The sequence below is a fragment of the Eublepharis macularius genome, chromosome 13 (genome assembly GCF_028583425.1).
Source record: "Eublepharis macularius isolate TG4126 chromosome 13, MPM_Emac_v1.0, whole genome shotgun sequence".
Lineage (NCBI taxonomy): Eukaryota > Metazoa > Chordata > Lepidosauria > Squamata > Eublepharidae > Eublepharis > Eublepharis macularius.
This window is the reverse complement of record NC_072802.1, coordinates 55,816,067-55,828,223: the sequence shown is the minus strand read 5'-3', so window position 1 is coordinate 55,828,223 and position 12,157 is coordinate 55,816,067. Positions and strand designations below refer to the sequence as shown.

The window sequence follows — 12,157 nt, the reverse complement described above, 5'->3', positions numbered from 1 at the left end:
TTTAAAATGGGAAAATAGATTACAGATCTTTTACTGTCTCATTTAGCTGTGCTCTAATATACGTGGCCTGCTATGAACCCCTGTAAAGAGGGGCTAAAAGCATCGGGATTCTACTTCTTAAGCTCATGTTCGTGAGTTGGGGTTCTTTTGCCCTTTACATCTGCTTGCTGCGAGCATAGTTCAGTCCGGGCAATGACGAAACTCTGGCCAAGCAGAAGCAGGCTGATGGTGGGGTGGTTGCGCTCAAAAGTTGAGCAACCAACTTCCCATTTGCGGCACAAAATGCTACATGCCTTGACAAAACAATTGCCATCCTAGAAGATGATCAGTAGTTGGGCTAAAACAGAATAGCACTTGCCCATCCCGCTTCCATAATCCTAGAAGATGGACTCACTCAGTGAAACTGAGGAATGGTAGGTCTAGGATCTTCAGAAAGAAGAGATTCTTCAGATGATACATGGTTAACATATGAAATTCGTTGCCATGAGATCTAGGGATGCCAGATAGCTTACAGTGCCGTCTAAAGAAGAATTACACCTTTGTAAGCCTGTTGATATCAGTTGACTTAGAAGGGAGTAACTCTGCTTAGGATGGCACTGTTGGAGAGCATTAAAGGAAATGAGTATGTTTAGGTTGGGGTCGCACTCCCCCTAAAGGAGCAGATCCGTAGCTTTGGAGTGCTGCAGTACATGGGCCTGCTGTTAGATAAGCGGGTGGGAACGTTGGCCAGGAGCTCGTTCTGCCAGCTTTGGTTGGTGAGCCAGCTGCAGCCCTTCTAAGTAAAAAAGATCTTGCCGCTGCAGTGAATACTCTGGTAACACCTAGATTAGATTGCTACAATACACTGTACAGGGGGCTGCCCTTGAAGAGTACTCAGAAACTACAATTGGTAGAGAATGCCGTGAAGAGAATTCTGACTGGTGTGGGCTGTAGGGACCATATCCTTCCAGCCTTGTTCCTTCTACACTTGCTCCCAATTTGCTTCTGGGCCCAATCATTGGTGCTGGTATTGCCTATTAAACCCCTGTATGGCTTGAGACCAGCATACCTTAAGGACTACCTACTCCCATTATGGTCATATTTGGGGGTGGGGTCATGTGCTCCCATCTCTCAGGCTATACAGGTGGCAGTTTGAGAAAGGACCTTGTTGTTCATGCCGCCAAAATTATGGAATTCCCTGCCCAGGGAGATTCATTTGTCCTCATCTATCATTATCTCCATTCTCGCTTGTATCTAACAAAGGGAGCTTTGAAAGCTCGTGTCCTGGAAATCGCATTGGTCTTTAAGGCATGTCCAGAGCTGGGCATGCCAGCCCTGCACTCACTCACAGCAGCAAGATGTGCCTCCTTTCAAGCAGCAGCCCCCTTACTTCGCGGGGAAGCTGTGGAGGGGGCAAAGAGAGGGCAACAGGAAACCCCTGAAAACCAGGCCCCAGGAATGCTCCGGTGAGCAGCAGAGCAGCCAGCAATAACAGGCGGGGCACTGCCAATTGGCACTGCCAATTGGCTGGGCTGCATCTCCCTGCCCTCCCATGTGTACGGCCAGCTGGGATCTGCCAGTAGAACCATGTGGGAATCTATGTGAGGAGGCAACCCAGCTGAAGGGTACAGGATTGCAGCTCCGTATTGAGGGAGCAACAAGTAGGAGGGAGGGAGCTGGTGTGGGGAGGAAGGGCCAACGCTCTCAGGAATGGTTGAGGGAGAGGTATCTGGCAGAAGAGAAAGGGAGAAGAGTACTGGCTAACTCCCCTCCTTCCCTAGTTCTGAAGTTTGATCCTCCTTCAGAAGGACCAAGGCTGGTGGCAGCAGATGCCCCAAGATCAGACCCTGCTGAGAGAGAGCCTGACAAGGGGCCACTGTACTTGAATGTTGCTCTTCCACCAGGAGTGAAGATTTTTTGTGTTTTGTTTGGCGTTCTCTTACTGATGCTCCTTTTCTGTGAGTTTTAATTGCTGTTTTAGATATACATTTTGTTTTCAAAGTTGGTTTTTAGGCCTTGAGGCCTAAAAGACAGGATAAAAATGTTTTAATTTAACAAACAAATAGATGTACTCATGGATAATAAATAGGTCTGTCAGTTAGCCACAATGGTCAGATGAAACCTCCATGTTCAGAGGCAGTGCACCCCCAAACATTAGTCACTGGTGGGGAGTGATCTCATTAAATAGAGGCCGTCATTCCCTCCTTGTGGACTTTTCAGTCACTGTGAAAAACAGAATGCTAGACCTCATAAACCTTTGGACTGATCTAGCAGGCCTTATGTTCTTACCCCTCACTCCAATTGCTGAACATACTTAATATGCATGTTCCTTGTTTGTTTGTTTTACTTCATTTATGCCCCCCCCTTTCTGTCCAATGGGGACCCAAAGCAGCTTACATCATTCTCTGCATCTCCATTTTATCCTCACAGCAAATCTGTGAAGTAGGTTTGGTTGAGTGTGTGTTAGCCAAGGCTCTAAGTCAACCAGCAGCTTTCCATGGCAGAGTGAAGATTCGAACCTGGGACTCCCAGATCCTAGACTGACACTCTAACCACTGCCCAACCAAATTGTTTTAGACTGTCCAATGGCTTCCCTTCCAGAACTGACATCAATCAAGACGGAGATTACTTCCTAAAATCATGCTCAATACAGTCAGGGAAAAGAAGATTGGTGGGAAATATTTCTCTGGCTTCTGCTTAGGCGATGTAATTTGCTGTGTTAAAATCTCTCACCCAACCCTGCTGATTGCTGATAAGTTGAAGAGCGCCTGCGTGCACATGTTCAGCCATCTCCTCCGGCTTTAGATTGGAAAGTGCTCCTTATAACACTATTTCAATTCTGATGTCACTTCAGATAAGGATGCAGCTACTGTTGATAAAACCACTGTATGTTATCTGTAACCTGCCGACCTTGAATATGTTTTGTGTGAGCACTCCTCCTCCTGTCTGTGCTCCATTGCATTCCCTGGAAGAAATGGGGACAGGCAGGATCTCAGGGACAGGTGCAGGGGGTGGGGGGAGGTAACATGCAGGCAGCTCCAGTGGTCCGGACTGCTCAGGTGAATGAGGCCTTGATAGGCAAAAGCACTTCTGCAGGACATTGCTCACTCCGGAGGTACGTGTGTTGCACTTCAGCATCAGCTGCCTGCCTGTGTCCAGGAACAATTCAAAGTGCAGGTTCTTACCTTTAAGGCCCTAAACGGCCTCAGGACGGGGCACTTAAAGGACCACCTCCGCCCATATTGTCCAGTTAAGATCCTGTGCTGAAGACCTGTTCTCTGGAAACTCACCTGCAGAGGTGAGAAGCATGGTGACCAGAGACTGGGCTTTTTCAGGGGTGGTACCTCATTTTTGGAATCCCCCCCCCCCCGAAACTCCTGCCTTTCTTTCCTTTGGGGACCAAGCTAAAACCTTTTTACCCAGGTTTCCAACTAAGGGATTTCGAACTCTACTAGCCATTTTATGGCCTGCTTCTGGCCTGAAGACTCTTTTGTCTATATCATTTCAGGCTATGGGTCTTTATGCTGTTTTTATGGCTTTGCTTGCCTTTGTTTTGTTCTTAATGGTTTTGCTGTAATGGTTTAGTTTTATTGTTTTAGTTGTCAGCTGCCTCGAGCAGGTCTCTGGAGACACAGGCTGAATCCACACGTCCCGACATAGCACTAAACTGTCGGAACGATAGCATCTTCCTGGTGTGATTTCTGACATCATCGCGCCATGTGACACGGCGTGTAGATTCAGCCACAGTATTTATATTTTCTAAATAAAATGGTTTGACAGATTTGGGGAATGCGTGTTTCTCATTTATTCGTTTCCAGTGACACCTTAATGACCAACAAGATTTCTCTTAAGGTGCCACTGGCTTCGAATCCTGTTCTACTGCAGACCAACATGGCTGCCCACCTAAAACCAATTATTCTTTTTTGCCTTGACTCCTGCAGCCGTGGGGAAAGAGGCCTCCAAACTGTATGCAGATAGCTGTACATGGGGAGGAGTGTAGTTCATTTTCCTGAACTTAGATTCTTCTCCCACCAACCCCATAAATACATTACTATATTTCTCTCTGCAAGGGAAATAATACCAAATATATGTATCTTTTCCCCTGCAGAAGACAAGAAGTAAGAATTTGATTTTTTTTTAAATGGGTGGTGGATTAAATACTTCTTCCTTCCCCTGCCCTTCTACTTCGGCAATTTCTGCAATTTCTGCTCTTGATCACTGCCTGGTTTGCCTGGATTCTGCTGTAACGACCCCCCTTCAAGGATGGCTGCAGAGAGAAAGAGCTCCACTAGGGTGATTTTTTTGATGTGGAAGAAGCACCTGTGTGCATTTTCTTTGTTCCTGGCCATTTTATTCAGTTTTTACTCTCTCGGCTAGAAAGTAGAGAAGAAGCCAAAAGGCAACAACAACTGCATCCATTGCCGTTTGGGAGGGCTTCTCACTCAACATATCCAGGGAAATCCCAGTAGAACCAGTCCTGTGTCCCATAGCCTCTGGTAGGAGAAAGAGGAAATATGCCATGTTTGAGGATTTAATAGAATAGGGCAGACTATCGATCTAAACAACAACAAAAATCCCTTATTCCCACTGCAGATAGTCCTTGTTCCCTGTGTATGTAGACTTTTGAACTAAGAGAGGGATTAGAACTTTTTTAGGGTCACCTTTCCTAATTCCTAGTGTATTGCACGTGTTCAAAATTCCCTCTGAAGTCACAGAGCAGCTGCAAGGAACCTGCATAATGGGTTTATTCAGGCTTCTAAACTGGAATTGTTAAGCAATTCCAGTGCTTCAGGTCTCAGGGACCAGGGATTGAGGGCTGGGGAGCAGAGAGCAATCAGATTTACTGAAGGACCGGTGCTCCTGTTCTGGACCGAAGGGCTTTTGCTTAACAGAGGTCAATTTCTTTCTCTGTCTCTCTTACTGCAGGTTTTCTACCAAGTATTGGATGTCTCAGACATGCACCGTCTGCGGAAAAGGGATGTTGTTTGGACTGAAATGTAAAAACTGCAAGTAGGTCTTTTATTTAGGTCTAGCAGTTTTGACTTCCCCTAATTAAGGCAAACAACAACGGTTGAACTTCTGGTTTTCCTTGATCTCGCACATCTGGTTCTTTGCACTTTCCTTTATGATTCCAAAGGCCCATTGCAGCTGAGGAGTTGAATGTGCTGGGTGGCATTTTCCTGCCGGCTTTCAAACAAGGGCGGGGGGGGGGGGAGATTTATGTAGGTTCAGCCCACTCCTTGAGCAAATGGGATATGGAAGTTCTTACAGAGTCAGAGTGATCAGTGTTGTGTACTGGGTGCCACAGGAAAAAACGAGCGAGTGCGCTAAATTCTGGTCCTTTCCACAGATGTAAATCCTGGCCTTCATTTGAGCTAAGGATGACGTCGCTTTTGCCCTTATTTTCACTGCCAAGGGCTCACCCTTTGAGAACATTTGAAGCACATAAGTGAGAGCCTTGGGGGGATTAGCAAAGGGTTAGGTTCCAGTTCAGAAATCCTGCCCCCTAGTAAAAGCCAAAACCAAACCTCATCCAGAGTTTGGCCTGAGTTTGTATTGAGTTGGCCACCATAAAGCCCTTTCTGCTGCCACTCCTCCTTTCTCAAGCAAACGGGTGTGAATGGAGGGGTTTACTGGGGAACAGAACAGCTCTGTGGATAAGCACGGTGAACTGCTGAGCATGCTCAAGAGCATCGCTTCCTGTGCTTGCCAGCCATATCCATTGAACCAGGAGGGGAAGTTTCAGAAATTTCACACATCCTCCCCCCCTCCACATTCATTTGAATGTGCTACAGTCTATTTCACCATCTCATTCTGCATGTGTGTGGTTCAGGACTGTTCAGGAGCCATGAGATTCTATAGAAAGCCTCTGGCTGGGGTGTTATCCACAGTTCCGGAGGGGCTACTTGGGATACCTGTGGATTGAGGGAGGGGGGGGTGAAGCTTCTTCTCTGCGTGCACCTGGTCTTGTTCCTAATTGGGCACTGCACATGCAGTAATTGAGGAGAACCCGCAATCCGTGTGAGATTGTGTTATGTCTTACACAAGGTGGCGACCCCAGATCCAACTCGGGTGCTCTGTAATGTGTGAAAAGGCCCTAGGATTAGATGGCAGGTTGCCACATCATGTTCTGAGCCATGCATGGATGAGCAGAGCCCACGTTTCTCTTCTTGTCAGCTAGCCCACAAGCGGAATGCATCTCTTCCTTGCTGCCTGTGATGGACACCTTTTTTTTTTTGGTCTCACTTTCTCTTAGGCTAAAGTGCCACAACAAATGTACCAAAGAGGCCCCACCGTGTCACCTTCTGATCATCCACCGTGGAGGTAAGATCAGCTGCTTCATTTGTGAAGTCTTCAGAGGAGGAGAGCAGCCTTTTGCAGATACATAGGATTTTATAGCCGTTCCAAGCCCTTGCTTTGAATTTTGAGCTTTCATTGACACTTTCAGCTTCTGTTTCATACACCTCTAAAAACAATAGCTTTTTACTTTTAGAGATGCATAGGGCACTACACAGACAGTATTACGCATTGTTAAACTTGCTCTGGCTTCCTGTGTTCTGTTCAACAAGCACAAAGGGGCAGGGATAATAGAAAGGCATGTGAATGTGTGAAGCTGCTTATACCAGCTCAGATCTTTGGTCCATCCAGGGCTTTTTTTCTGGGAAAAGAGGTGGTGGAACTCAGGACCGCACAGTAATGTCACTTTGGGTCAGCTGGAACAAGGGGGGGAGTTTTTTAAAGTTTAAATCACCCTTGGCGAAAATGGTCACATGGCTGGTGGCCCCGCCCCCTGATCTCCAGACAGAGGGGAGTTTAGATTGCCCTCCGCGCTGCTGCGCAGAGGGCAATCTAATCTCCCCTCTGTCTGGAGATCAGGGGGCGGGGCCACCAGCCATATGACCATTTTCAAGAGGTGCCGGAACTCTGTTCCACTGTGTTCCTGCTGAAAAAAAGCCCTGCGTCCATCTATCTTTCCAAGATCTCAGGCAAAGATGTCTTTCCAAGCACCTTACTTGGAACATGTAAATACATGCAAAAAAAAAAAAAAGATGGAGGTTGCTGTCTTTGATACAGCACTAATTCCTCTCAGTCATCTAAGACTTGCAGAGAAATTTCTTTTTTAGTCCCCTCTTTCTAGTGAGGCAAGATGGATGAGGACACAGAGAAAGACCTTCTGCGTAGCTAGTTCATGACATACAGTTATTTGCTCCAATTGTAGTTCATCTTTCTTATAGAAGATCCTGAACTACCTTCACTGAAAAATCTTTGCAAAATTGTGTTGTTTGCTGTTGCTACAGAGCAAAGGAGCAAAAACTAATGCTCAGCCAATGAAGTTGATATAGAATCTGATCCATATAGTTGTCTTTAGATAATTTGATTGCTGTAGTTTTTAAGCCAGCTGTAGTTTCTGGACAGTCTTCAAAGCCAGTCCCATGTAGAGTAATTTGCAGTAGTCTAGTCTGGATGTATCTTAAACATCAGTGACTGTGGCAAGATCAATTATGGCTGTAGATGCAAAAAATCGTTACCATGTCATGAGAAGCTTAACTTGCTGATTTCTGCAGATAAAATTTCTGTTAAAAGGAGAGGAGCAAGCCAGGCTGTTTTTTTCCCCCTGGTCGCTTGGCAACCTTAAGGGCTCTAACTCCATTATGTGTCTTCTCTTGCTTGTATAGAGGGGCAATGCGAGGCATTTGGATGTTTAGATTCGCAGTGCTGTTGCTAAGATCTGTGCTTCATTCCCTGCTGGTGAACCCTTCATATATAGGAAGATTCATGCGTCCCAGAAGAATTCTTTCACACTAGGAATGTCTTTACTTTTTCATTAAATGTTCCTATGTGAAAAGTTGAGAAGGTTTTTAATTACCAGGAGGAGGCTTGCAAATTCAGTCTTCAGAAATATGAATTTCACTTTGCTCTAATGAACCTACCACTTTTTGTTTGCTAAATACAACCTTCACTGGGAATACTTTTTTGTCGTTAAACACTTTTAATTAGTTGCTTATTGCATATAATGAGATATCTTTAGTGGCAGGATTAAAAATGTAACGAGAAGCTCAGGTGACCTCAGAAATGGCTGGCATTTGCCTGAGGGCAGCTTTATTTATTTATTTATTTATTTATTTATTTATTTATTTATTTATTTATTTATTTATTTATTTATTTATTTGGGCACTTTTACTGGGGTCTCCACTCAGTGTAGACCCAAAACAGCTGACAGTAGGAGACAATAATAACAACAGCAAACCACCAAATACGACAGAGGTACCTATCATCAGCAGACCCATTCACAGTCTCTCTTTTGGGGGGCCTTGATGTCCAGAGATGAGGCAAGGTTGGGCCACAGGAGGAATATAATCAGCCAGAGTGTCACTGGTGCAAAAACGATCCCAGCCTTTCCATCCACTTTTCAGAACAACAAACTGGCCGAAAAGATAGTGGTTTGCTGAATAGTTCCTGAGTTGCAGAGTCTGTTTTCCTTTTTCTTTAGCATTTTTATTTTTAACTTATAATAAGCTAACATTACAGAAAGAGATTTCTATCAATGAGAATATAATTACAATTATTATTCCAATAAGAAGTAAATGGAGTCAATTCTTCCAGAACCGAAGGCAGAGAAATGAGGCTGCTGTGAATTCTATCTGTGAGTTTGTCCATTGCAGCAATCTCCAGGGCTTTGATAAACCAGTCTTTGATCATAGGGATCATTTGGCAACTGCCAGTATCTTGCACATGCTATTTTAGAAGCAATTAACAAGCTCCCAATAACTAATCTAATGGTTCCAGAAAATGTATTTTTTTTCCTACTGGATTTAATAAACCAGTCCTTGAGTCTAATCTGATAGGAATTTCAACTATTTGTGTGATAATTGCTGATACTTGAAACCAGTAATTTTGAGCATAATTACATTGCCAACAAAGATGTAGAAAGCCTGCTTGGTCCAGTGAACATTTCCTGCACTTATGAATCTGTGTACAAAACATCCTAATCTTACAGGGGCCATTTACCAATGAAAAGTCACTTTATACTGAGCTCCTTTCAGTTGCAAGAGAAAACAGGTTTTGTTTTTTCTTGTTATGACAATTTCTACCAGGTCTCCAGGAACATGACTACAAGTCAAATCAGCCCCAAATAGATTATTATTATTTTTTAAATCCAATTTTTAAACAGCAGCATGCATTGTAAACGATAATGAACATCTTTCTATGCAAGAAGAAAACCCTAAACAACTCTTAATAAAGAGAAGGAAAATAATTTGGGAAATGCTTCCAATTGTTTTTCGTGTGAATGATTACTGTTGCTCTGATTTGCCTTTTTGGTGTTACCGTGTAAATAAATCTAAATAACTCGATCACATTGTGATGTCTGATTGACTAGATCACTTAGGTGGCAGCAAGAGGAGCCCTCTTTTTATTTAAAAATGCCACCAAAAAACTACTGAGAAGGGCAGTAGTAAGTAGCAAGATTGAACAAAATAGTGTAGAAAAGGTGAGGACTTAGGGAGTCTTTCGGAGACTATTTTGGAGCTCTTTAAATCCATTTTTCACACTGAAAACATTCACTCACAAGCTTTTGACTGGGAATGTCATTTGTAGGCATTTTTTGAGAGTTGGCAGAAAAGCAAATAGTCGGGGAGACAAGGAACGAGGTCCTGACATGGAACTGAGCTGCCCCTGACATGAACAAGGACGGGAGAGCAAATCCATCAAGCCCCCTCCTGTTGGGATTCTAAATGCCATCAAGTCTGCTGTCTGCAGGAAAGAGCTATGGAGCAGGAACAGGTCTAACTCTCGCCCCCCACGCTGCACTCCAGACAATTATCTCCTGCTGTGCTGCTGCTGTGGCCAAGGCATTCACAGGTGCCTCTGGTATCATCAGTGGAGGAGCACAATTCTTGCTGTGTATCCCTATTTGAACTTATTTGTCCAAACTTATTTGTAAGCTGTCTTGAAGGCCTTAAGTGATAGAGTGGCAAGAGAGATGGCTGCAAAATTAATAAATTGGTAGCAGATCAAAAAAACCAGGGAACAGAAGAATACTACCAACAGTCAGTTGTCAGAATGGAGACTGGAGCTGTCCAAAAGCTTTGCATCGTGACCTGACCATTCAGTATATTAATTCACCATCTGGAAAGGGCAGCCAGTGAGCTTAATGGCACCAACTCGTTTCCGGACCGTTAAGGCCGTAACAGACTGTAAAATATTACAAATGGATCTAATTCAACTCAGTTTGTGATGACCAAATGGTAAAGGGAATTCGGGTCCATGTCAATAAAAGGGCAAAGAAATACATATTGGAAGAAAATGATCTGAAGTATTACATGCACAGTGGACACAGTTCAGGATGTGTGCCTTTCTCTGGAACAGATTGCCCTTGTGAATTAAACCAGCCCACAGTACAGTGTGAAACTAGCCCTGAAGGCTGATAAAAGAGATGGGTTTCTCTTGCTTTTCCAGTGTGGGGCCTTTTTTTGCACGGGTGATTTTTGCCACTTCTGGCCCCATACTTCTTTGGGTTTTCTTCCGAATTCTGGATGCTTAACTCCTCTTTCAGATTTCTATGTGGTGTTTCAAGGGTTCTGAAATGATTTTGTGTGTGTGTGTGTGTCTTTAAATGTTTGGTGTGATACAGATTAAGAGTTGGGGTGAAAGAAGAGGGATGAGTGAGTGAGATGATTGGTTGATGACTGAGAGTGTAGGTGGAGTGAACTACAGCTTTTAGTCACTGAGCAGAGAGAAAAAGTTCAGTCTGGGCAAAGCAGGAAACCTGTGTGCAGCCTGAGAGTGTCTATATATTTCTGAGAGAGAAATATTGAGTCTGGGTAAAGCAGGCAACCTGTGTGGAAGCCTGAACTCTGTGTGTCTGTGAGACTAGATGTTCATTCTATTTGAAACATGCAAACTGTGTGTGAGCCTGAGAGGGAAAATTATATATATATATATATATCTGTGTGACTGAGTCTATGAAGAGAAACTTTAAGAACTGATAGCTATCTTTGAAACAATCAAGCTTAATTAACAGTATGAAACCGATACGCTTTCTTAACAAAATAAAAGTTTATTTTGTTTGTTTTTTTCATCCCAGAGTATCAGTTATTCCCATATTCCATTCCTATCCTCAGGGCCACATAGACCCACGAAGAAGCCTGATGCTTGGGCACATTATTAAAGGGGAAATTTAAACTATTTTGGAATATAATTCCTGGTGGCAGCAATCTACGCAGAGGGGGCAAAAAGAAAAGGATTAAAGGCAAAATCTAACTACATGACAGACAGGGGGTCATAACAGGTTCTCTTTCGAATTTTCCACCTGCACTTTTTGCAGAAAATTTGGAAGAGAAGTCTTGAAAGACCAAATTGAAATCTGAAGGAGTTAAGCGGCCGGAATTCAGAAGAAAACCCAAAGAGGCATGGAGCCAAAACCGGCAAAAATCGCCCGTGCAAAAAAGGTCTGGGTTCAAGTCTGCATTAATATGTATGAAGGTCGTTGCTAAAGTTTGGTGGTGGTACATTGGCTGGCAAACATGTCCATTTTTGATTGGCTAATGAAGGTGTTGGAAATAAGAATTCAGCTACAGCTGAAACTGTTTGAGTCTTAGATAGCAGTCGGACCAGTCAGAGGGGAGAAGGGGGAATCACTAAGCAGTAGAACACAGGTGTTGTATGTAGAATGTCTGAGCTTTGGTCTCTGATATCTCCAGTTAAAAGGCTCTATAAGAGCAATGTTGGGAAAGACCCCCTGCCTGAGAACTTGGAGAGCTACTGCTATTCAGAGTTGGCTAAATGGACTAAGATCTGACAGGGTGGTAGCATTCTTAGGTTCACATAGAGGGAATAGGAGTTTGGGTACTAATTTGGATTTGAGTGATTAGGACTCTGGGAAGTATCCTTTAAACTTGTGGACAGAGTACATGTGCTATGTATTAAAGCTTTGATCTTTCCTCGTTCTTTATTTTTCTTTCTCTTTTTTGATCCAGCAAGATTAGTGCGGACAGAATCTGTGCCATGTGATATTAACAACCCATTGCGGAAGCCTCCCAGATACTCAGACCTGCATATAAGCCAGACCCTTCCCAAAACCAACAAAATCAACAAGGTGAGATGTTGGAAAGCGACTTCTCTGGAATTTCCACTCTGATTTATTCTTGGAAGAAATGCAGGAGAACATGCACCACAG

General features: G+C 43.8%; 1 protein-coding gene across 1 annotated transcript in view; it reads left to right on the top strand.

The window, feature by feature from the left end:
* Positions 1–12,157, top strand: part of KSR2 (kinase suppressor of ras 2) — a 239,082-nt gene that overhangs the window by 134,232 nt on the left and 92,693 nt on the right. The window contains exons 7-9 of the mRNA XM_054996749.1: positions 4,906–4,989; positions 6,236–6,303; positions 11,958–12,076. Coding sequence (XP_054852724.1) covers positions 4,906–4,989; positions 6,236–6,303; positions 11,958–12,076 — 271 coding nt within the window. The remainder of the gene's footprint in view (positions 1–4,905; positions 4,990–6,235; positions 6,304–11,957; positions 12,077–12,157) is intronic.